Source organism: Pelophylax lessonae (assembly GCF_965119305.1).
Source record: "Pelophylax lessonae genome assembly, chromosome: 8".
NCBI lineage: Eukaryota > Metazoa > Chordata > Amphibia > Anura > Ranidae > Pelophylax > Pelophylax lessonae.
In genome coordinates this window covers 264,413,288-264,440,418 of record NC_138775.1, presented here as the reverse complement: position 1 = coordinate 264,440,418, position 27,131 = coordinate 264,413,288, and the positions used below count along the sequence as shown (strand labels likewise).

At 45.1% G+C, this 27,131-nt stretch overlaps 1 protein-coding gene across 1 annotated transcript in view; it reads left to right on the top strand.

Moving 5' to 3' along the window:
* The window catches only part of MSH4 (mutS homolog 4), a gene marked incomplete at its 5' end in the record, with an annotated part of 95,529 nt that overhangs the window by 12,823 nt on the left and 55,575 nt on the right, over positions 1 to 27,131 (top strand). Inside the window, 6 exons of the mRNA XM_082265658.1 lie at positions 4,842 to 5,014; positions 5,726 to 5,836; positions 7,708 to 7,823; positions 11,795 to 11,968; positions 18,437 to 18,609; positions 18,818 to 18,885. Of these exons, the coding sequence (XP_082121784.1) occupies positions 4,842 to 5,014; positions 5,726 to 5,836; positions 7,708 to 7,823; positions 11,795 to 11,968; positions 18,437 to 18,609; positions 18,818 to 18,885 (815 nt within the window). The remainder of the gene's footprint in view (positions 1 to 4,841; positions 5,015 to 5,725; positions 5,837 to 7,707; positions 7,824 to 11,794; positions 11,969 to 18,436; positions 18,610 to 18,817; positions 18,886 to 27,131) is intronic.

The window sequence follows — 27,131 nt, the reverse complement described above, 5'->3', positions numbered from 1 at the left end:
TCCCTGATGAACTTCCGATAATAATTGGCGAAGCCCAAAAAGCGCTGCAGGGAGCGAAGACCACTGGGCTGGGGCCACTGTAAGACAGCCGAAACCTTCTCAGGATCCATGGAGAACCCCTCAGCGGAAATGATGTAACCTAAGAAGGTTACCTGGGATCGGTGAAATTCGCATTTCTCAAGCTTACCGAACAGCTTGTTCTCTCGTAACCGTTGCAACACTCGTTTGACATCCAGAATGTGGGTCTCCATGGACTCAGAATATACCAAGATGTCATCCAGGTAGACCACCACACACTGCTGCAACAGGTCACGGAAAACATCGTTGATGAATTCCTGAAAGACTGCGGGCGCATTGCACAGCCCAAAGGGCATAACCAAGGATTCATAATGACCGGTCCTGGTGTTAAACGCGGTCTTCCACTCATCGCCCGCCTTGATCCTTACGAGGTTATATGCCGCCCTCAGGTCGAGTTTGGTAAAGACCGTGGCCCCTTTAAGGCGATCGAACAGCTCGGAAATCAAGGGTATCGGGTAAGCGTTCTTGATCGTGATGCGATCGAGACCCCTGTAATCGATGCAAGGCCTCAACTCACCGCCCTTCTTTTTCACAAAGAAAAATCCAGCCCCTGCCGGGGACGAGGATTTGCGAATGTGTCCACGTGAAAGCGCCTCCCTCACGTACTCCTCCATGGCCTCATTCTCCGCTACCGACAGTGGATAGACTTTGCCACGAGGAGGAACGGCACCAGATTGTAACTCGATGGCACAATCGTATGGGCGGTGCGGAGGTAGGGCAACCGCGCGCACCTTATCGAATACATCCCGGTACTCCTCGTATTCAGGGGGCAACAGAGAGTCCGAGGAAGTACACAGCAACTTGACAGGCCCATGGATGCAACTAGTCCCACACTGCGGTGACCACGAGAGGATCTCGGCCGATCTCCAATCGAAAATCGGATTATGCTTCTGGAGCCAGGGGTACCCCAAGACCACCGAGTAGTGTGGAGACGAAATAACCTGGAAGCAGACCGACTCTCTGTGGACGGCACCAATGGCTAACCCCACTGGAAGGGTCTCATGAGTCACGTGTGGCGGCAGAAGGGGTCTGCCGTCTATCGCCTCAAGAGCCAGAGGAGAACCTCGAGCCTGCAGAGGAATGGAATTGGCGGCAGCGAACACACTATCAATGAACAAACCACCAGCACCAGAGTCCACCAACGCCTGGGTCGTCACCGAGCCCCCGACCCAGGAAAGGACAACAGTGATCAGTGGTCTGTCAACACGGGAAACCGGGGACGAGGAGACTCCACCCAAGATCTGCCCCCGACAGGATCTCAGGTGCGAGCGTTTCCCTGGACGGTTCGGACATGCCAACCGAAAATGCCCACCGATCCCACAGTACATGCATCGGCCCTCGCGTCTCCGGAGTACCCTCTCCCCCTCGGACAGGCGAGCAAACCCCAGCTGCATGGGTTCACCCCCAGACAAGTCATCCCCAGGAGGCGTGGGAGGAGAGGGAGGCACGGGTGGGACAACAAAGGTAGGCGCCAATCTGTTAGGAGGCCTCCGCAGACTCTCCTTAAAGGAAGGTCTCTCCCTGAGTCTGGTGTCAATCAAAATCAGGAAAGAAATAAGAGACTCGAGCTCCACTGGTAGGTCCTTAGCTGCAACCTCATCCTTCAAGGCATCCGAGAGACCATGAGAGAAAGCAGCGACCAGAGCCTCATTATTCCAGCCCACCTCTGATGCCAGGGTACGAAACTCAATGGCGTATTCAGCTACGGATCGTGAACCCTGTCTGATGGACATAAGGAGCTTCGCAGCAGAGGCAGCACGAGCCGGCACATCGAATACCTTCCGAAGAGAAGCAACAAAACCGGAAAACTCGGCAACCACCGGATTGTTGTTCTCCCATAAAGGGCTGGCCCAGGCCAAGGCCTTGTCCGAGAGCAGCGAGATTAAGAAGCCCACCTTTGATCTCTCAGTAGGAAAGGCATGTGGCAGCAACTCGAAATAAATGCCCACCTGGTTAAGGAAACCTCGGCACTGAGTTGGCTCTCCCCCAAAGCGCTGTGGAAGGGGGGCAGAACCGGACATACCCCGAAACACCGCGGGCGCAACAACAGGTGTCGGGGTAGACTCTGGCGCAACAACCGGAGCGGCAGTAGGAGCGGACCCAGGAGCGACAACCGACCCATCGGCAACGGGAGCGAAATGAACCGTGCGTTCAAGCAGGGTTTGCAACGCCACGGCGAACTGACCCAACAGGTGATCCTGCTGATCAAGTCTGGCAACCAGCGTGGGTAGCGAGGATGGCCCTGTACCGTCAGAATTCATGGCTTGGTCCTAATGTCACAGAACCATGAACCAGACGTACAACAACAGATAAGTGAAAATAAGACAGCTTTATTGAAAAACAAGCTATAAAGCAAAAGTCCAAACGGATGGCGAAACCGATGCAGAGTCTTTGCGAAGCCAGGGGTCAGGAACCAGCAGGGTAGTCAGACGAAGCCAGGATCAGGAACCAACAGGGTAGTCAGACGAAGCCAGGAACAGGAACCAGAAGTAGCAGCAGTCTTAGTAGCATGTGAACACAGGAGGACCAAGCAGGGAACTGAAGCCACAGACCTCCTATATATATGAGCTAGGCATCCAGCTCCTCCCAGTGGGAAGGAGGAGCCGCAGGGTGGGAGGCTACAAGAAACCCAGAAACCAAGATGGCCGCCAGCACATGTCAAACGAAGGAGAACAGCAAGAAGGTAAGACCATGACAGGTTGCTTTTCAGCAGGGACAGGGAAGCTGGTCAGAGTTGATAGATGGATGGAGCCAAATACAGGGCAATTTTAAAAGAAAACCTGTTAGAGTCTGTCCAAGTCCAAAAAGACTTGTGGCTGTAATTGCAGCGAAAGGTGGTTCTACAAAGTTTTGACTCAGGGGGGTGAATAAAAATGCACACCACACTTTTCACATATTTATTTGTAAAAAATTTTGAAAACCATTTATCATTTTCCTTCCACTTCACAATTTTGTACCACTTTGTGTCTGTCTATCACCTAAAATCCCAATAAAATACATTTACATTTTTGGTTGTAACATGACAAAATGGGGAAAACTGAAGGGGTGTGAATACTTTTTCAAGGCACTGTAATCAGTACGGGTCCATCCTAACTGTGTGGTGGAGCACTGGAGAAGGAAAATTTTCCTTACAGCACTGGGACTTGGGTTTCAAATCCCCAGCAGGGTTTTCTTCTTACATGGATGTTAACTGGTCTAGGTTAAGGAAATTTTTTGGTGGAATCTTTATAGATTAGAGAGTCACATCCAGTGGACAGTTAATAGAGCATTGGAAGACATTGTTATCAACAATGGCTCAGATTCACACTATTGGACTCTATCTGGTTTAACACTAAGGCCCCTTTCACACAGGCGGACCGTTCAGATCCGCCTGTCCGTTTTTTTGGCGGATCTGAACGGTCCCCCCATGCATTCCTATGGGGCATCGGATGTCAGCGGAGACATGTCCGTTGACATCCGACCCGATCCGTCAAATCTGGACGGATGGAAACCCTATTTTCCATCCGTCCAGCGGATCGGATCGGATGAGATCGGGTGAGAACGGACTGACGGTCCGTTGACATCCGATTTCCCCCATAGAGATGCATGGGGAACTGTCAGCTGTGTCTCCGCACACAGCGCGGAGACACAGCTGTCCTCCTGCTGCTCAGCGGGGGATCGGCGGCTCGATCCCCCGCTGAGAAAAACGGACTCCGTCCAGTGGACGGAGTGTGTGAAAGAGCCCTAAGAGTACATCTTTCCTTAGAGGATTTAATTTGTATCTTTTTTAATTTTCATTATTGGATATAGAATCACTAAGCTTTATAATGTATTATTCATCCACTGCATATGAATGTTTTAATCGCACATAGACAATTGAGTACTGTCTGTGATACTTTTTTTATTTGCACTAACATACAATTTTTCAGGACAAGCTTTCGGGGTATGTCCCCTTCTTCAAGATCCAAGCAGTACCAATATGTGACGGTGGCGGGTATCAGACCCCTGCCCTTCTCACCAACTCGTGACCAAGGACCAGGCAATCTCACACCCTGCCGTCACTTGCGTAACAATGCCACTCTCAGTTACACCTGGCACAAAGATTTTCCAGCTTGTGGGACCATAATCTAGATGCCAGCAGGCTGAGAGCGATTGTCACCGGGCTAATTAAGCAATTAACCCTTTCTCTGCCACCACCGCTACGTTTGAGCCCAGCGGACGCTCGTAATTTTAGAAATACCAATTATGACTTTAGAATAATCATCTGTAACACGCGCTGTCACCGCAGACAGGAATGTCCAGAGGATTTATTCTAGACAGTAGCACTCTTCAAGAGACAGGTTCGTTGTTAGCTTGCATTAAGAGCTTAGGGACAAGATTAACACTTTTCAAAATAAGGTTTAATAATAAAAAGGTTAAAATTGGTGCAAATAAAATATTTACAGAAAAAAAAGTGTTTCAACGAAATAGAGACATAATTCAGCAATTTAGAAAAATAAGGTAGAGTTTAGAAAGAGGAAATACTTGCATTCAATGTCCTGAGTAGTATCAGAGTTTCAGAAGCTGAGCCGGTTCTCAAACGTGATAGATGTTCCTTCTTTGATGGTACAGGAGAACATCGCACATAGGTATTTGTTACAATTACAGCAGCCCATCACATTCACTTATACTTTTTACTTTGGATTATACTGTATATGGGAGGGGGGTCTGCTTGGTATATGGCACATTATCTGGGTTTGCTGACTTAGCATTTATTATATTTAATACTAATCTCTGTACTCCAGTGACAACATCATCTACGTCCGCTCAGTCTACGGCTCAGTCTACAGCCTCTGTCATTGTAGCGGTAGCGGAAGGAAGGGGACTTGCCAGTGGAGAAATAGGAATGGCTAGTTTGGATCTGAAAAACCCTGATGTTGTCTTATCTCAGTTTGCAGACAGTTCCACATATGTCAAGGTAACAGTACATTTAACATTAATTGAATGCATAATTCAAATGAGAAACAATATATGAGCGTCCAATATATGTTATGTACAAGGATAATCTATATATCACATGCAGCTAATAGTTCATATAAACAATTGCTGACCATCAGTTCTGCTACCTGTTTGTCTTCTACTGTAGCAAGGATGTTAAACAGAAAATAACAGTTATTAAAACCATGCATATTTGGCCAGGCCTAAAGTAGATCTTCACCTTCTTTTTGAAGTTTCTTTCAAATATTGTGATTTTTTTTTTTTTTTAAATACCTTTTGCATGTAATTTTGTAGCCACCCATGGCCAGTGGCCGTCTAGGCGAATGACCATACTTTACAGGTTCCATAGACTCCTGGGATATTGTCGGCATCAATCCCAGAAGTCTTTGAGCATCTTCAGCTTGTGACGTACTTTGCGCCGTGCAGTGTGGTTATTGCGCATGCGCAAAATCAGGATGTACACGCTGGTTAGCCAGCTGCGCAAACTACAGGAAGAGAACAGACGGCGGCTTCAAATGCCCAAAGACATGGCTGCCACCAGGCTTTCCTGAGGAACAATTCTGGTAGATATTTTGCATGTAAAGACTACAATAAAATGCTGAACAATATCCAAAGTTTTGAAAGTGATACTTAACAATCCCAAAGATGTTTGCAGACTGTGGCTCCTCTTTAATGCTTTATTATATTCTAGGTTATAACAAAACTTCAGATTCTAGCACCGAAAGAGATATTGATGTCAAACACGGCCTGTGAAGGTGGTAAAACAACAGAACTGTCCCGTCTGATCACTGAGAACTTTAAGGTACGTAATTTTATGTTTTGTAGATGACCATCAGTTCTGCATTTGCTGAGTCATCAAACTGACCCTCCAGCCTTTCCATTCAGTCTTGCACATGTGTACATTTTCCACTCCTGTACTAAAATCACTTATTCTAATTTGACTGCACACCGTGAGCTTCTTTTGGCCTGCTTCTTTCATTCATTGGATTTAAGCTTTTCAACCATGGCCCAGCATCACACATGGGAGTTGCCTAGGGTAGTCTGCTTGCAAATACAGCTTGCCTAGGAATGACCACTTCTCCAGACTGCCATCCAATCATTAAGGCATTTTGATATTTATATATTTCCTCCCAAGACCCAGCTCACTTCATGGAAGCTTTAGTACAGCTCCTATTAATGGTGGAGGGGTGTGGAAAGGGCATAGTTGGCTGTGATGACGACTGCGTATGACAGGGCTTAAAATGTCAAGTCCTGAGCTACTAGCCAGGCCTGAAGAGTTGCCCTATCCAACCCCTACCCTGCCCTGCCCTTAATTCCACCCCTAAACACGCCCTCGTAAATTATCCCATGAAATTACACTGTTAAATATTTTATGCAGAATTAAGTTACTAAAGTAAATATTAAGAACTACTTTAACAATATTAACATAAAGCATAGCAGTGCCCATCAGTGCAGCCTATCAGTGTGCAGCATATCAAGGCAGGTCCCTTCTGTGCAGCCTCATCAATAGCCATCAGTGTAGACTATTAGTACCCATCAGTGCAGACTATTAGTACCCATCAGTGCAGACTATTAGTGCCCATCAGTGCAGCCTATCAGTGCACATCAGTGCTTATCCTTGCCAATCAATGCAGCCTATCAGTGTCCATCAGTGCAGCCTCTCAGTGGCCATCAGGGCAGCCTTATCAGTGCCCATCAATGCAGCCTATCCGTGTCCATCAGTGCAGCCTCTCGGTGGCCATCAGGGCAGCCTCATCAGTGCTTATCAGTGCCCATCAATGCAGCCTATCAGTGCCCATCAGTACAGCCTCATCAGCGCTTATCAGTGCTCACTAATGCAGCCTCATCAGTGCCCATTAATGCAGCCTCATCAGTGCCCATAAGTGCAGCCTATCAGTGCCCATAAGTGCAGCCTTATTAGTGCCCATCAGTGCAGCCTCATCAGTGCTTATTATTGCCCATCAATGCAGCCTCATCAGTGCTCATACATGCCCATTAATTCAGCCTCATTGGTCCCCATTAATGCAGCCTCAACAGTGCCAATAAGTGCAGCCTATCAGTGCCCATAATTGCAGCCTCATCAGTGCTTATCAGTGCCCATCGATGCAGCCCATCAGTGCTTATTGCCCATCGATGCAGCCTGTCAGTGCCCATCAATGCAGCCTATCAGTGCTTATCAGTGTCCATTAATGCAGCCTCATCAGTGCCCATCAATGCAACAGGGATCACAGGGACGATTGCCAGGCGGATCACTCAGAGCGGGGATCTCCCGCTTTGACACAGCTTATATATGAAACGTTTGCTGCTGTCAAACAAAGTCCCGCCAATTCAGGAGGCGTTTCTTATAGAAGCTGTGTCACTGTGGAAGATGCGGCTGGCTCTCCTCCTGACAGTTTCCTGGCTGATCACTTCTGACAGAAGCGGTGCGGCCATTTTTACAGAGCAGAAAACTTCAACGTGGAATCATCACTGCCCAATGCCAAATGCTACCCCACCTAATACTTACTGCCTCAACCCACTGTTCCTCCAAAGACATGCCGGTAGTATTGTAGATCTCCACAGAAATTGGTGCAATACATCTAAGCTACAGTATATATCCTTATGTGTATACTTGTTGTATAATCAGTTTTCTTGTTTTAGCTTTAATATATATATATATTTTTTGGCTTTTAGGGTGTATCTTTTACTACTGTTCAGAGGAAATATTTCAATGAAACGAAAGGTTTGGAATACATTGAACAGCTGTGTGCCCCCGAATTTAGTACAGTACTGATGGAAGTTAAAACGAAGTATGTTGAAATATATTACAGTAAACCTCTTATCATTACATTTGTTTCAACTGATTAAACCTTTGCCACTATAATGTAGACATGTGCAATGTGCAGTACCTCTTAATATCTCTTAATAACCAGATTCCAACTGTCATTAAAGTGTTAATCCTCTGCTCTGTGTAAAAAGGCTGTTTGATTCTGTCTCCTCTGATCCCCCACCTTCTTTTACTGTCCCCAATCCATCTGCTGATATTACACAGCCTTGGGGGCACTCTGTGCATGCTCAGTTTAGTGTGTATTGCTAGAGAGTTTTTTTTGGAGGGTGCATGTGATCAGCACAGGGCCAATTAGCACTGTCCAGACAGTAAGTCAGAGGTCATGCAGTCTCATAGGACAGTGGAAGGAGAATGAAAACTCCTCCTACAGCCTTTAACCAGTGCTTGGCCGGGCCCTGATAGAAGTCACGAGACTGCTATATACTGCTGAGGAGAAAAGATATTTAGCGGTTTAAATTTACTAAAATAATTGCATTTCCATGTTCTGTGTACTGTAAGAGACCAGATATAGTGAATACAGGCTCCTGGGTTTAGTAACACTTTAATCTGTGTTCTTCTGGTTGGTGAAACTTCATTTGACAGTATTTTGTGATTTCAGTTTAAATCTCCAATTTTGTAATTGCATTGACTCAGGAACTAATGTCCAGCTCTATGCAACAGCAAATAGATAAGGGGCTATCAGTCTTTAAAGAACAGTACAGAAATGTAAGGTTAGTGCTGGTGTCCAGCTATAAAGAACAGCACAGGGTTTGGGTGTCATCACTGGTATTTAGCTGTAGAGAACAGAACTAGGAAGAAAACTTACTAGAGTCTAACTAAAGAGGACAGAGCAAGGATGAGGGGTCATCACTAGTCTGTAGCTACAGAGAACTGTATAGGATAAAGAGCCATCATTAGAGTCCATCTATGGAGAACAGCACAGAGATGAGAGGTTATCACTAGTCAGGAGCTACAGGGAACAATACAGGCATTAAAGGTCATAGTTGACAACTGAATGTGGATGAGGGCTTATCACTAGAGTTTACCTATTGAGGACAGTGATAGAATGAGGGGTCATTGCTGGTCAGTAGCTACAGACAACAGTACAGGGATGAGGGGTCATCTCTAGTCTGTAGCATCAATATAGGGATATACTAGAGTCCAGCTATAAAGCACAGCACAGGAATAAGGGTTCATTGCTATGTTTTAGCTACAGAGAACTTAAGGGATGGAGGGTAATCACTATTGCTCAGCTATAGAAAGCAGAACAGGGATGATGGCTTATCAGTAGAGTTTACCTATAGAGGATAGTGATAGAATGAGGGGGCCATCATTGGTATGTAGCTACAGAGAACAATACAGGGATGAGGGGTCACGGCTAGTCTTTAGCTACAGAGAACAGCACAAGGATTGGGGGTCATTTCTAGCTTAGCTACTGAGAACAGTACAGCAATAAGAGGGCATCACTAGCTTAGCTACAGAGAACAGCACAATGATAAGGGGGCATCAGTAGCTTAGCTACAGAGAACAGCACAAGGATAAGGGGGCATCAATAGCTTAGCTACAGAGAACATTACAGGGATAAGGGGGCATCACTAGCTTAGCTACAGAGAACAGCACAAGGATAAGGGGGCATCACTAGCTTAGCTACAGAGAACAGTACAGGGATAAGGGGGCATCAATAGCTTAGCTACAGAGAACATTACAGGGATAAGGGGGCATCACTAGCTAAGCTACAGGGAACAGTAGAGGGATAAGGGGGCATCACTAGCTTAGCTACAGGGAACAGTACAGGGATAAGGGGGCATCACTAGTTTGGCTACAGGGAACAGTACAGGGATAAGGGGGCATCACTAGCTTAGCTACAGGGAACAGTACAGGGATAAGGGGGCATCACTAGCTTAGCTACAGGGAACAGTACAGGGGTAAGGGGGCATCACTAGCTTAGCTACAGAGATCAGCACAAGGATAAGGGGGCATCACTATCTTAGCTACAGAGATCAACACAAGGATAAGGGGGCATCACTATCTTAGCTACAGAGATCAGCACAAGGATAAGGGGGCATCACTATCTTAGCTACAGAGATCAGCACAAGGATAAGGGGGCATCACTAGCTTAGCTACAGGGAACAATACAGGGATAAGGGGACATCACTAGCTTAGCTACAGGGAACAGTACAAGGATAAGGGGGCATCACTATCTTAGCTACAGAGATCAGCACAAGGATAAGGGGTCATCACTAGCTTAGCTACAGGGAACAGCACAAGGATGAAGGCTCATCATTAAGATGGCCATAGACGGAGCGATTTCCTACAGCCACGGGTTGCTGGAAAGAAATCCACTTGATTCCCCCTTTAACACAGACAGTCAGTATTGATGGGGGGGAAATCCCTCCCCCTGAGCCATTGTGTTATCCCGATGGTGGGTTTAGGAGTCCCCCCTCATCGAACCGGAGAACACAGTGATTACTGCTAGTAGTTATAATAGCCGCTGGCAATAATCGCATGTAAAATCCAGCAGGCTGGTTGTACCCAAGATGATTGCTGTATCATCTTGGGTACATTCAGCCTGCCTATACATGGTTCGAATCTCGGACGATCTCTGCTGAAAGGGCTGAGATTTGAACTGTATATGGTCCTCTTTAGGTACAGTAAACAGTACAAGGATGAGGGTAATAAATAATTACACCTATCTATTGTAGCACTGCCCCTGTGAGGACTGCCAGATTTCACACCTGCGGGTCCCCCTGAGTTACCAACAGCAACCTTGACATGAACAGTTTCTCACTTTTCCTCCTTGGCTCGCTCCAATAACCAGTCCAGGGGTATTTGGTTGTTTTGTGTTTTATTATAAATTAGGGATGGAGAAGGGAATAATGGGATACTCCGAATTAACTATTCACCCTGCCACCAAAGGTGAATTTGAATTAAGTCTCTTTCCTAAGACGACTTGGTGAACTATTGATTGTCTTCAGGACACTCTCCTCAGCATCCTCTCTCTCTCTTTACTGCTGACACCCGTCCTCTGACTATCCTACACGTGGGGTGGCCCCCCCTCAGGTCAAGCCCCTTGACATGATTCCCTGTACTCACAGTACTGTTTTTCCAGGGTCTCCAGTGTCTCCCCTTCAGTCAGCTCCCCTGGACCTCTGGGTTTAGCTTTTCTCATCCATTTCTCCGGCCCTCAGGACGACCTCCTATGACCACGTGCCACTGCTACAGAGGAGGAGGCAGCCGCCCCCCTCCCTCCGGGAATCTGCTCTCTAGTCAAAGACCCCGCAGCACATGTGCTCCTGGCTTTATACAGTATCCCAGAATGCACGGAGGTGACCTGCCCTCTGCCAATCACCAGGACTGTATCAAAGCCTATGCATTCGTCAGGTTTCCTCCCACTGTCCAGCATACCTTCCCATTGGACCAGTGTGAAACACTCTCTAGACAGAATGAATCACATACTGAGCACACTGAGCAGACCTCACTAACCGATCCTGTTCTCTGGTAAGCAAAGATCAATATAGATTTACCTGCAGCCCCTCTGGTAAGCAGACAGAGCCAAAAACTATACTCTCTCACTAGCACCTTTCTAGGAGGGTGCTACACTATATTTTGATTTGGGTTTGATAGCAGTGCACTAGTTATTATCTTTATATATCAGTACAGGGATGAGGGCTCATTACTGGTATCCAGCTGTAGAGATTAGAACTGAGACGAGGGCTCATTGATGGTGTCCAGCTGTGATGAATAGAAAGGACACGAGGGGTCATCACCGGTGCTCCTACTGCAGAGAAGAATACAGTGTATATATAAAGTGTCATCACATGTGAACCATTAGTTTTAGGCTGATACAGATATGACAACTTTGTTTAATGCAACAATAAGCTAACACAGTAGATCCAATCATTTTGCACTGCATAGCTGAATAGACCTTTAAACAAGTCTTTTCTTTATGTTTAGGTATTACTGCTTGGCTGCTGTTGCTGCTTTGCTGAAATATATTGAATTCATTCAGAATTCAGTCTACGCTCCCAAATCTGTCAGGTTCCGATTCCAAGGAAGTGAGCAGACCGCAATGATTGATTCAGCATCTACACAGAACCTTGAACTTCTGGTGAATAACAGAGATACTAGGTTTGAAAATGGCTTGTATATGCAGGATTTCATGTGGAGCTGACCGCTGTCTGTATACATTCTGTAATCTTGATGGTCTAACTATCAAATAGTTTGGTGGCCTTAATTGATATGTGGTCACACACCATTTAAAAATTCAACCATACTAGGGACTGATGCCAGAATGGATAAATACGGATCAAGTTGGGATTGTCCCAGGGAGGGAAGGCAGAGACAATGGGGTTAGAACACTGTTACTTGTACAAAAAGAGAAAAAAAGATAGATCCCCAGCTCTACTCCTGTCAGTAGACGCCAAAAAAGCGCTTGACAGCAACGTTGAAAGAACTATGGATTGGCCCAAGAATGATCCAAGGGATCAAAATGTTATATAAACAACCTACGGCAGCAATAAATGGTACATTGTCCCAAGCTTTTGAATTGTACAATGGAACGAGACAGGGATGCCCCCTGTCACCCTTACTGTTCATATTAACTTTGGAACCTTTACTTGCAACTATTAGAAATTGTATACAGTAAACCCTCGCTCCATCGCGGTTCAGTTTTTGCTGCACCGGTATATTGCGTTTTTTTCTGTAATGTTATTTTACTATATAAATCATTAAAAATTAAATATTTTTGTGTTTTCCATAGCTCTTGCTATGTCTCTCAGTATCTTTTATGTGTGTAAATGAGTTTCTATTGTTTTAAGTGTGTTTAGAGACCTCAAAATGTTTTTACACGTACAGTGACAGTAAAAAAAACATGCCTACAGTATATTTTAAAAGGGTTTTTCTATTTCGCGGATTTTCACTTTTCGCGGCTGGGTCCGGAACGTAACCCCCGCAATGGAGGGGGGTTTACTGTACATATAAGGGCTCTTTCACACGGGCTTTCCGTATGTCCGCAAATCATCCTATTTTTTTGCGGATGATTTGCGGACATAATGTAAGTCTATGGCATTGCGGATGTCAGCGGAATACCATCCGCTGACATCCGATTTCCTTCCTTTCAGTTCTGTTCCGTTTTTTTCGGAACCCTATTTTTCCTCCGTTCAAAAAATGGAAAGGAAGGAAAATCGGATGTCAGCGGTGTCATCCGCTGACATCCGCAATCCCCATAGACTTACATTAGGTCCGCATATCATTCGCAAACGGATGGGATGATATGCGGACCTACGGAGCGGATGACAGAAATGTCATCCGCTCCGTGAAAAAAAAAAAAAGGACCGCAGCGGAGCTCTCACACGGAAAGCCCGTGTGAAAGAGCCCTAAGAGTAAGAATGGGAGGAAAAGAACATAAAGTGGGAGGATGCGGATGATATTCTGTTTTATGCTTCCAGCCCTAGAACAACTCTACCAAATATAATGAAATTACTGAAAGAGTATGGAGAATTATCAAACTTTAAAATAAATCCCTCAAAATTTTAATTATAAATATAGATGAGAAAGAGGCAATTCGTTTGCAGGAAGTAATCTTGTTCAAATGGCAGAGAAGAATGAAATATTTACGGATGAAATTAACAGTAAAATGGAAGGAATTGAATCAGACAAATTATATAGCATTATTAAATTAATGAAGATTTAAGAAAAATCTCCACAAGACCACTTTCCTGGATAGGACGCATAATTGCGATTCAAAATGGGAATCTTGACAAAAGTTTTGTATAAGTTCCAAATGCTCCCGATATACAGTATCTCACAAAACTGAGGACACCCCTCACATTTTTGTAAATATTTTATTATATCTTTTCATGTGACAACACTGAAGAAATTACATTTTGCTACAATGTAAAGTAGTGAGTGTACAGCTTGTATAACAGTGTAAATTTGCTGTCCCCTCAAAATAACTCCACACACAGCCATTCATGTCTAAACTGCAGGCAACAAAAGTGACCCTAAGTAAAAATGCCCAAATTGGGCCCAATTAGCCATTTTCCCTCCCCGGGGTCATGTGACTCGTTAGTGTTACAAGATCTAAGGTGTGAATGGGGAGCAGGTGTGTTTAATTTGGTGTTATCGCTCTCAGTCTCTCATGCTGGTCACTGGAAGTTCAACATGTCACCTCATGGCAAAGAACTCTCTGAGGATCTAAACAAGATTGTTGCTTTACATAAAGGTGGCCTAGGCTATAAGAAGATTGCCAAGACCATGAAACTGAGCTGCAGCACGGTGGCCGAGACCATAAAGATGTTTAACAGGACAGGTTTCACTCAGAACAGGCTTCGCCATGGTCAACCAAAGAAGTTGAGTGCATGTGCTCAGCATCATATCCAGAGATTGTCTTTAGGAACTAGACGTATGAGTGCTGCCAGCTTTGCTGCAGAGGTTGAAGGGGTGGGGGGGGTCAGCCTGTCAGTGCTCAGACCATACACCGCACACTGCATCAAATTGGTCTGCATTGCTGTCGTCCCAGAAGAAAGCCTCTTCTAAAGATGGTGCACAAGAAAGCCCGCAAACAGTTTGCTGAAGACAAGCAGACTAAGGACATGAATTACTGGAACCATGTCCTGTGGTCTGATGAGACCAAGATAAACTTTTTTGGTTCAGATGGTGTCAAGCGTGTGTGGCAGCAACCAGGTGAGGAATACAAAGACAAGTGTGTGTTGCCTACAGTCAAGCATGGTGGTGGGAGTGTCATGGTCTGGGGCTGCATGAGTGCTGCCAGCACTGGGGAGCTACAGTTCATTGAGGGAAGCATGGATGCCAACATGTACTGTGACATACTGAAGCTGAGCATGATCCCCCCTCCCTTCGGAGACTGGGCCGCAGGGCAGTATTCCAACATAAGGACCCAAAAAAAAACTCCAAAACGACCACTGCCTTGCTAAAGAAGCTGAGGGTAAAGGTGATGGACTGGCCAAGCATGTGTCCAGACCAAAACCCTATTGAGCATCTGTGGGGCATCCTCAAATGGAAGGTGGTGGAGCGCAAGGTCTCTAACATCCACCAGCTCCGTAATGTCGTTATGGAAGTGTGGAAGAGGACTCCAGTGGCAACCTGTGATGCTCTGGTGAACTCCATGCCCAAGAGGGTTAAGGCAGTGCTGGAAAATAATAGTGGACACATAAAATATTAACACTTTGGGTCCATTTGGGACATTTTCACTTAGGGGTGTACTCACTTTTGTTGCCAGCGGTTTAGACATTTATGGCTGTGTGTTGAGTTATTTTGAGGGGACAACAAATTTACACTGTTATACAAGCTGTACACTCACTACTTTACATTGTAGCAAAGTGTCATTTCAATGTTGTCACATGAAAAAATATAATAAAATATTTACAAAAATAAGAGGGGTGTACTCACTTTTGTGAGATACTGTGTATACCACAGAGTTAGTTTAACACATTAAAGAAAATGATCCCTAGGTGTATCTGGCAACATAAAAAACCAAGAATAAAGCTTGCAGTAATAAGCAAAGATAATGCACAAGGAGGTTTTTCGGTCCCAGATTTAAATAGATATTATAAGGCAATCTTATAAACTAGAGTGATTGATTGGACTTTTAATTGGTATGAGAAAAGCTGGGTAAAATAGGTTAAGTAAGACATCTTTGGAAAAGATGATTTGGGTACCACAACAATATCGTTATTTTTCTAAAGACACGAGCACACTCACAATGCAGGTTTTTAAAGAGTGGGGCTCACTACACAAAGAGGATGGGACTATAATTCACCATTAATACCGCTCACAGGAACAAATTACTTTTCCCCAGGGAATGAAACCCTATTTAGCGCATGGATAAGAAATAAAATAGCACAGTTAAAGGATATTATGAAAGAAGGGGGGAGATATGCACGTTGGAGGAATTAAGACACAAAAAGGACATATTGCTGATAGATGAGTGGAGATATTACCACTAAAGCACTTTATAGAGACATTGCCTTACAGCCGGTAAGAACAGGAGAAAACCTATTACCATTTGAAAAAATCCTTGGTCGGAAGCACTGTGTATCCAAGAATTATAAGATACTTATGGGTATGGTGGACTCGGGGAGCCCGCCTTTCTTGGGAAAATGGGAGGCGGAGTTCGGTGCAAGCAAGAGTGAAAAAGAGGAAATATTGAAATTAGCTGACAGTACTGCAATAGGCAAACACACGAGAGAAATGATTTATAAATGCTTGTCAAGATGGTATATAACACCCACTAAAGAACACAAATATCAACCCGAAAGAAAATCACCATTTTGCTTGAGAGGACAGGGAGCAATGAGAACAATGACACACATATGGTGGGAATGTCCTAGAATGCATTAAGATAAAAAAAACCTTCTGACTTTACAATCACTTTAAATGCAGCAAATATTATATTTTGCAATCAAGTGTATGTAAACTCTGACAATGAACTGCTTTCTTTGTCCCTGTTGGTCAGTTTAATATACCACTGAAAGTGTGAAACTGGTAACTTCCCACGCTCTCTGCCTCTGGTGCACTTCTTATTAGTTACATTGTTCCCAACTATCCCTAATGACTGCAGAACACCTTACCCCTATGGTATGAATAGAATGAGAAGGGGAGATATATCCTATGACACTTCCTGTCCTAGGGTGACAACAATGCTTCTCCCTACATACTGTACAATAAGTGATCCTTATCACCCTAGGACAGGACATGTGTTATGATCGCCAGGTAAAAATAAAGAAAAAAAGCTTAAAAAAAGAAAACTAATGAAGCTGCTTTCCAAAGACTGGTAAGCTGAAGTATATATTTATTTTCTCTGGTTTGGATAAATTTGAAGGCTGTATATTGGCCTGTGAATGGTTGTGGGGTTTTGAAGTGTATGTAAAGCCATTGGTTTTGGATACTATAGGAAAGGGTTAGAATTCCTTCCAGAATTTTATTGTCATATCTGCACTGGGGAGATTCGATAGGTCCTCCTGACCTCTGTCTCTGGCATTGAAAATTATGGGAAATCCAAAATTCTTGTTTTTTTACAGGAATGTGAGGTAAGGGGAAATATTTTATTTGGGACACCTGTTCCCTTGATGTATATAAGGGGATTTTCATTTGCTTTTAGGAAATATTCTCTCTTTTTCAGTTATGTCTCCTGAAGTGAAATTTTCCAAATTGGACACAGACATAAAAAGAACACCCTAAGGGGGGTCTTAACCATTCCCAAAATGGAAAAAGAATGGCTTTACACACTCCCTTGTTGATTAGGGAAGGAGTGCGCGCTGAGCGGTCAAATGGAGACCGGTTTGTAGGAACAGACTAGTCTCTGCTCTGTCTCTCATATTGATATATACCAGGGATCTCAAAAATTGAGGCTTCCTTCATCCTATAATACTGGGTCAAATGATACAAAGCATCTGCTCCTCATTAAGGATTTCACCATCCATCTTTGCCTCAGTCCCTTGTTGCCTCTGGTTTGTTCCCCTGAGTATCACCCCCACACAGCCACTGCAATATATTTTTTTATAAACAAGTTTCTACCTTTTTTGGATTTCATCTTGATATATGTTTTAAAAAAAACTCTGGACAAATATACCCCCAGAAGAAGACTTTAAGTTGAAACGCGTAGGGGTCTGGAGTCCTTTTATCCGGGTTTTGTCCTACATATATCGCCTATGTATTTATCTTTTGTACTTTGTGCACTTTTAATGTATGCCATGTTGTTAGTATTTTGGTAACTGATGCTATATACTGTTAGCAAGACATTGTCTTTTTTACCCATGTCAAACAATAAAGATTAGACTTTTTATAGATCTATTTTTTGCATTTATACCTGTCTTTGTACCCTTTTTTTAGGTATCGCAACATCCCTGTCCCTGTATATATTTTTGGGATAGATACCACAAGTTGTGTTTCCTTTGAGTGGAACAGCGCAGCTTTTCCAATGGCTTTACACACTATTTACCTAATTTCACATTTGCTTGTCTTATCGCGAGTCCTACTAAACCTACAGTTAGGTTTAGACTCGGCTCAACTGCAGCCGGATCCAATACAAGACAGATCCCCCGTTCACCAGTTCACCAGTAATCTGTTCCTCTCTGCACTTTCCATAGTTTCTGCTTCCTGTTCATTTTGTGATTCTAGGAAATTTGAGATAATGGTGTCCTATTATACAGATGGAAAATGTAACTGCACAATTACAGGAGGACCTCTACCCTCAAACCTGTAGCCTACGGGTTCTTTATATGGACTCTCCTAAATTCAAAACTTTTTTACCGTCACATTTTTTTGACCACAACGATCTGCAGTCATCAACATAATTAGTCTTTCTTTACTCACTATTGGGCTAGCTGTCGAGTTTCATCATTTGCAATATCCCCTTTTACCACATTTTGATAATAAAAATATTTTATATGCTATATTATAAATTATGACTCCCTTAAACGTGTGTGGGCTGCCTTGTAGGGGTAACATGATGCCTCTTCAAATGATTTCTCTTGTACTCCCTTTTCCTTATTTTTGTTTCATTGAATAAAAATGTTTATGTAAAAATTGATAAAATCTTCTTTTTTTTTTTTTTTTCCTTTTTGCGTCATCAAGGAATAATCATAGCCTTTTTGGGGTACTGAATAATACTAAAACACCAGGAGGGAGTCGCAGACTCAGGGCAAATATCCTGGAGCCTCTTACTGACCTTGAAAGCATCAACACAAGGCTGGACTGTGTCCAGGAGTTTCTTGAAAACGAGGAGCTTTTCTTCAATCTCCAGTCAGGTGAGAAGTCAAGCCTTGTATACAGCAAGGACATTTTTAAATCAGGCAATTATAGAGGCAAGCCAGTGAGAGACTATTGTCATCAATGATTTAAAGTTAAAGGAAAAGTTCACCTTTCGTAACATGTTACATATTCAGGGTGTAACATGCTGCGAACAGACCCTCTCTCCCCCACTCTGGTGGCTAATGGAGTTCTTTTTTTTTTCAGTCCTTTCCAGATTTTTGGATACAGAACAGCTTCTTTCTAACCTTATTCAGATTCCAAAGCAGGACACGGTATGTACAAATATGTGATAGTTGAGATATCTGATCCATATTATGAATAATTAAGCTAAATACAAGAATTAAAGGGTTTTTTGATCGTTGTGAACCTTTCCCTACTAGAGTTTAGCGGTTAACTTTCTTGACACAGAGGGTCCCAGCTGCAGCCCTGGACATCACCAAAGGGCAACACATAATGTTCAGGAAATGTAATTCTACAAAAAAACTGTCAGAGACTGCATATATGCAACATGAAATGGTCAAGGACTATGGGCATGCTACAGGCAATGGTTAGAGACTGTGTCAAAGAAGTTGTTGGAACAAGTAAAATTGGAATAAAATTATCAATAGATCAATCACATTGTGACAAAGCAGTGGTTCTTGGAAAGCTGCTCTCAACAAAAGCGGGTCATCCAAAAAACAGGGGGTCCAGATTTGAAGATTCACGTGCACAAAGTTCAATGAGAAGGCCAAAACATGTTGGCTCCTCTGTATTGATACAAATAAGTATTAAAAGCTTTTGCTCTCTCTGACCTTTTTGTTTGGCACTCGCATTGGACTTTGTACACGTGAATCTTCAAAAAGAAGTTGTTGAAGTCTGACATACTTCAGGAGACAGTCATAGACTGGAGACACATTACACTGAGAGTGCTAGCGATCACCGTCATCACAGCAGGTTTACAAATCAATGATTCTACATTTGTGCTCCCTACAGCCCCCTTAAAATTATTTGTGCTGCAATCAATATTTATTAGGAAAAAAGATCAAAGAGAGAGAAAAGAATGCACAGGACCAAAACAAAGTAAAATAGCGTGAAATAAACTAAGCTACTTACGTATTAGAAGGCAGTCTAAAAAATATTTATTCCTAGGTAAGGAAACCACAGACTATTCAAGGGACGTGCACAGAAGATTTCTTATGTTCTCAGCTGTATAAAGAGAATTCAATAATAAAGAAATAGTGCTGTGCCAGATACATAGAATTCACTCTCCTCCGTGAAATGAATCCCAAATGATGTCCATCAAGAAATTCATATAAGTAATCACAATGCAAAGAAGTGAAATATATCAATAAATCACCCCTAAAATAATGTGTCCATCAAAAATTATTAGTCATTAGAGTCATATATAAATGTGAAAAAATTCATAAAATCATGTGAAAAAAATATATGTAGCACCACCCCCGCAGGAGCTGCTGATTATATTATTGGGTCTACACCCTGCCTAACAACCCAATCAAATTGGCTCGATCCCTCCTCAGGCACAACTGACCCAGAATAGGACTGGACTATCAAATAGATACACAGGTTGGAATACAATACTTCACTATGCAACAATACCTTGTTACCTTCTTGAATAGTAGTCCTTCTGGGTGACACAATGGAACAACGCACAAGATTGTAATTAACCAAACTTAGTTTACTATGTATCAAATTGAATAGGGGAGATACAATACAATACAATACAAGTCCATAAAAGGTTATTTAAAACAGCTTTAAAAAGGTAAAAGAATACCCCCACACTCCTCCTGCATTAAGGCTAGACACAGTACCAGGTAGGTGGGCCTATCTGAGTCCCTCCCCCAGAGTTCTCTTCTTTCTTGTTGATCTTCGCTAGCAAGGTTATTGAATAGAGCTCATTTGTAATCCAGATTAGGAATAAAGATCAAGAAAGAAAAAACAACGAGCTGTTAGTTGTCACCGCAGGGTGTCTGCGTAACTGAGCAATAACTTCTGCGAGAGAGATAAGCCTCTGGCGACTCCTTTACAGACCTTATTGTTTGTCTATGAGTCTCCTGAGAGAGTATGGTGATAAACCCCGGGGTTTTATCACCTCCTGCTGCGCTACCGCTATCTGTAGATAAAACTGTCTCTTCAGCAGATAAAGTCAGTTATTGGGCATGTGCCCTCTCACCAACAGAAGTTTCTCCTTCGCGCGCTTCCACTGCGGTCTCAGTCCTTTGGCTATATGCCAGCCGCGCGGGGTCCTTCTGGCGGATGACTTCCGGTCTCGGCAAACAGCAGTATGACCTCCAGGAATGTACCTCGTGCTTGAGATGGGACGGTTCCACGTCGTCCCTCCAGGCTAAAAGGCTCTGGCCCAATATCCAGTGTCAGTCCTTCACTCTCGCTCGCTGGTTCCTCAGAGTCCAGCGCAGAAAGGCCCCCCCCCCCGCGCGCTTCTCTCTCCTTTAAATAACCTCCCCCATAGTGCCGTGCGGTGCAGCCGTGCACCCTGGATCTTGCAAAGCAGCCTGGGAGATGTAGTTTCTTCATCTTGTGAAAAGGAAGTCACAGCCCGGGAAATTCCATGCAGCTACCACTAGAGGGAGCCTAGTTCCTGGATCTTGCAAAGCAGCCTGGGAGATGTAGTTTCTTCATCTTGTGAAAAGGAAGTCACAGCCCGGGAAATTCCATGCAGCTACCACTAGAGGGAGCCTAGTTCCTTCCCACATATCAAACAGTGTCTTTAGGCATGTTTAACCCCGCTACACACTCCCCCCACTTGAGAAACTTTGGTCCCCAAAGAGGTCAACAGTATGTACCCTAGTGCATAGGTTGGCATTATACAACAAAAACATTAACATTTTGCTGAAATAAGTCAATCTGAATACATCCAACTTTGTATTCTAATAGCAGTGCAACAGTAAAACGATAAAGTGCAATTAATAAGCAAATAAGTGATTTCTACAGTGTTAATATAGTGCTGATTTCTAGTGCTTTTATATAGTGCTCCTTTAAAAAGCACATGTGCCTTTGCAATTTCTTAAACACTTACATCTTAAAGTTTGTGTTGAAAAAAAAACATCAAAAGGTGAGAAAGAGAAAAAAACATATAGTGAGGTCAGAGCAACAAAATGTGCGCAAACATTAACTCACAAAGTAAACCAAATTGTGAACATCAAAAACTGTGCTTATTATAATGGCCAAACCCAATATCCTTATGTACAAACTTAAATGCAAACGTTTTCTACTTCAATACTTTGTTCTCATGATCTCTCACAGACCCCCCAAAACTTGGGTGGCTTGTACAGTTGTGCCTGGGGGTGAGCTAGGGTTGTCCCCCACCAAATCTACAGTGGAGGAACTAGGCTGGTCAGGAGACCTTTTGGAGATAAAAACAGCTTCTTCCGAACATTCACCCAATTGATCATAGGTCAGTCTCTTAGGTGGGTGAATGACTCTCCTTTCCCTCTGTTCCCGTGGAGGCATGCTCTCAGAGGTACTAGGATCAGGCGCTTCTGAGGATTCTTCCATGTCCCCCTCCTCATGTTCCAACACAGAGGCACCTGATGGTTCAAGAGAGGTCAGTTCTTCTTCAGAGAAGGGTGCAACCTCCTCCTCAGGATCTTCATCCTCAGCTGCTTCTTCTGGAAGCATATGAAAGGGTATGAATTCAGGGGCTTCTGCCCGAAGGGCTCCTCTATCAGCCAAGTCAGACGAAGACAGGGAGGCAGGTGTGGGTTCTGGCAACTGAGATGACCACAACCAGTCGGGTACCTCCTCTTCATCTTCCAAATCTTCAGATGGAGAACTTCCCTCTCCCTCATCTGGGAGCATCGTCTGAGATCTGGTAACTGGTCTGGACCGGCGAGAAGTCGAAGGGGCCGCTGACAAGTCTTCCACAGGGGGCATACGAACCGCTTCAGAGAGAGGCAGCAAATGGTTCCGATGCCAAGCCTTCAATGGACCCACACTTCCCTCAGGCCGAATTTGGTACACAGGAAGGTTTGGCAGTTGCTTACAGATAACATAAGGTTGGGACTTCCAGCGGTCTGCCAACTTGTGTTTTCCCGGGACACCCAAGTTTCTCAACAAAACCCTGTCCCCTGGTTGCAGGTCATGGATCCGAACTTTTAGGTCGAAATTTTTTTTATTCCGCAGTCCACGTTGATCAGATGTGGCCTGAGCCTTGTCATAGGCCGCTTTCAGACTCTTCCGCAGTCGGTCCACATATCCTCTATGCGATGCTGAAGAGGTATGATCAGGCGAAATGCCAAAGGCCAAATCCACTGGCAACCGAGCCTCCCTTCCAAACATCAGCCGATAAGGGGAATATCCAGTAGCATCACTGACAGTGCTGTTGTAGGCATGCACAATGGCAGCTACGTGCCTGCCCCAATGCTGTTTCTTCTCTGAGCTCAAAGTCCCCAACATATCCAAAAGAGTCCTGTTAAATCGTTCAGGCTGGGCATCCCCCTGTGGATGGTAGGGAGTGGTTCTAGTCTTTTGAATGCCTAACATATCTAACAGTCTCTTGATCAGTCTGCTTTCAAAGTCCCTTCCCTGATCAGAATGGAGGCGCTGTGGTAACCCATAATGTACAAAGAACTTCTCTACAAGAACTTTGGCTACCGTTGAGGCCTTCTGATCCCTTGTTGGGAATGCTTGAGCATATCTGGTAAAATGGTCTGTTACCACAAGGACATTCCCCTGGCCACTCAGATCAGGCTCTAAGCAAAGGAAATCAATGCACACCAGCTCCATGGGTCCCTGACTTTGTAGATGGCCCATTGGGGCTGCTTGACGTGGCAGAGTCTTCCTCTGTATACACCGGACACAAGAATGACAGTATCCTTCAACTTCGGCCCTCATACAAGGCCAGTAGAACCTGTCCCTGACAAGCTGAAAGGTTCTTTCGGGCCCCAGATGGCCATGATTATCATGAAGAGCGGCCAGAACTCCCTCTCTGTATTTAGCTGGTAAGAACAGTTGCCACTTCTCCTCCAGATCTTCAGATGGACCTCTCCGGTAGGCCACTCCTTCTCTGATCTGTAACCGGGTCCACTCTCTATGCAACAGACGGGCCCCCTGAGGGGAGTCAGTTAGAAGCAACTCAGGGCTCTGGATCTCCAGGGCTTCCAAGAGAAGTTTTCCCAAAGGGTCTTCCAACTGCTCCTTCCGCAAGTCCCTTTTGGACAGCCGGGGCAAACCCTCCCCTTCAACTTGGGTCACCTGGCAGTAGCATTTGGGTACTCCGATAGCCGAAACCCCAATCTCTTCTGCTCTTGACCCTCCTCGGGATCGAAATTCAGTTCCCTGATATAGGGCACGCACCCCTTCTGGAGCCAAATGAGTCCATTCTTCCGCAGGTTCCTGTGGAACATGCAACCTTCTGGATAGGGCATCTGCATCCCTATTTCCGATTCCTGGCCGATACTTCAGGCTAAAATTGAAGCTAGAGAGGGCAGCCAACCATCGATGTCCTGTTGCATCCAGCTTGGCCGTAGTCAACAGATAGGTGAGGGGATTATTATCTGTCTTGACAATGAATTCAGCTCCGTACAGGTGGTCTTTCAATTTGTCAACCACTGCCCACTTCAAGGCCAAGAATTCAAGTTTGTGAGTAGGATAATTCCTTTCAGCAGGCAGTAGGCTTCTGCTCACATAGGCAACAGGTCGCAGATGACCCTCATGCTCCTGATAAAGTACCCCCCCCAGCCCATCTCGGCTGGCATCAACATGCAGTTCATATGGTTTTGTGGGGTCCGCATAGGCCAACACAGGGGCAGTGGTTAGGGTTTCCTTCAGCTGGACAAAGGCCCCTTCGCATTCCGGGGTCCACTGATCCTGGATGGATTCCTTAGCCTTCCGGGGGCCTATGGTGGACTTCGCCGGCTTTACCAACTCAGGGACATCATCTTCTTCATTCTTCAGGAGCTCATTTAGGGGTCGGGCAATCTGGGCGAACCCCTCCACAAACCTCCTGTAATAGGAGCAAAAGCCCAAGAATGACCGGAGTTCGGTCACATTTGTGGGTCTCGGCCAGGAAGCAACAGCATCCAGCTTGTCCGGGTCAGTGGCCACCCCTTCTTCAGACACGATATGGCCCAGGTAATGGACCGAGGACTGATAGAATTGGCACTTCTCAGGAGAAAGTTTCAGACCTTCTTCATGTAGCCTCTTCAAGACCTTTTCCAACCTCTCCTCATGTTCTTCTAAAGTTCTGCCAAACACGATAACATCATCCAAGTATACCAGTACCTCTATCAAATTCATATCTCCAACGGTCCTCTCCATCAGCCTTTGGAAGGTAGCAGGGGCCCCGGACAACCCCTGAGGCATGCGATTGAACTCAAAGAACCCCACAGGGGTGATGAAGGCTGTTTTCTCCCGATCTTCAGGGTGCATGGGGATCTGATAATACCCACTCTTTAAGTCCATCACACTGAACCACTTCGCCCCTGACAGACTCTGTAGGGCATCTTCGATTCGAGGAGTGGTATACTGGTCTGGGATGGTTCTTCTGTTCAGCGTTCGGTAGTCGATACAAAGCCTCAAAGATCCATTTTTCTTCCGGACTACCACTATCGGGGAAGCATACGGGCTCCTGGATTCTCGGATAATCCCGATCTTTTTGAGCTCTGCCAGCTGTTGACGTAGATCTTCTAAGTCACCTAAGGGGACTCGCCGGACTCTCTCCCTGAAAGGCTTGTCCTCACTCAGGCGGATCTTATGAGTGGCGCTCCTGGCACATCCCACGTCAAACTCGTCCTTAGAGAATATTTCCCTACATCGAGCAAGTTGTGCCTTGGCCCTCTTCACCCATTCCGGCGGGAGGGCAGCGTTTCCAGAGCAAAGCTCCTCTATAACCGCTTCACCCTGTTCCTTTTCTTTGAAATCAATGGGGGCAACTGGGGTAGCCGGGTTGACTTGGCCCAGGAGCACTCTGGCCGGTACCTTCACTGGTGTAATAGAGGTGTTTCTGACACTCACTAAAACCCTTCCACGGTTTTCCTGTAACACCTTCAAAGGGATCACCTCAGGGATCACTTCTATCCCTCTCTGTCTCTCCTTTTGACCTGATTCAAAGATAATGAAGGGACCCGGCTGTTGCCATGTGAGTTTGACAGAAGCCTTAAAACAGGCCACCTCTCCTGGCTGTAAGACCTTTTCTGCTCTATCCAGCTTCCAGAGTCGTCCAACTCCTTCTGCGGGGGTCTCTTGCTCCAACACTAATCGTTGGTAGGCCTGCTGTAGCATGGGATGGATCCTTGGCGCCTGAGCATCTTGTCCCTGGACCAGTTGTATCAGAAGGCGCCTTACCAGGTCAGTGTTTGTTCCTATAATGAGAGAGCTTTTGTTGGCCCCTGGTGGACGAGGACAGACCACCGCTAAGGTGTCGAAGGTTTCCGCTTCACCAGCCACTGATGGATCAAAGGTCAACTTGATTGGCAGATACCCGTCATAGGGAAAACTTTGGGTCCCAATACCCCATATCTCCAGATCTTCCAACTTCTGCAAAGGTAGATGGGTAAGATATTTATCATAGAAGTCTCTATACAAAAGAGTCACCTGGGCCCCTGTGTCAAGGAGGGCTCTTGTGTAAATTCCTTCCACCTGAACCGAGACCACTGGGGAGGGCCCGACCAAGTTAGCTGGGAATTCTCTTGATGTAGCCTGGTTGTCTGATTCAGTTCTCTGTACCCTGGCCCTCTTCTCCTTTTTCTTCCTTGATCTGGGCCCCCGCTGAACCCGGTGTGCATTGACTTTCCTTCCCTCAGTAACCCGGAGTCTAGAACTGGGGGTATTATATTTGGGTCTGACCCCCTGACTCAGTTTCCCTGATCCTGCACCACTTCTGGAGTCCCTTAAGACTGGCGGACACCCGGTTGACTCCTTCACCGGTGTCCTCTGAAGTTTCCCGCTGGCTCGCGAGGTTTCGCGGCAGCATTTCCTGAGCTGGGACATACCCTTCTAACATGCCCAACTCCCCCGCAGTTGAAACAAGTTAACAATCTTGCAGGCCGTGGCTCTGGATCTGTGCTGAGACTAACAGGTCCATCTGGCCTCTCCGATATACTCCCCTTGGGTAGAGTGGATACCTGACCAATCAGGATGGACACCATTTCTATCAACTGAGACACTTGGGTCTTTAGGAGTTCAACTTGAGAGTCACCCTCTTCCACACTTATCACTCCAACCCGGGCAGTTGAGTCAAACTGCCGACTTTTCTTCTTGTTGTCCAACATAACCTCTTCCTCTCTGACCATTCGAATCAGATCGGGGTATTCTAGAATGCCGCCATCTCGACGAGTTCGTAACAGTATGGCAATGGGATCTAAAGGTTGAGCCCCTTTCAGAACCTGTCGTGCACGAGTCTCATCTATTTTCCGGTGGTCTATTCCTTTCTTTAGCAGAATCTGGTGGATAATCCTATCCAGACGTTTAATGAATTCGGACAACTTCTCCCCCTCTTCTTGATAACAGTGGTCCAACTGGTAGAGAAGTTCAGCCGCGTTCTCCGTCCGACCAAACACAT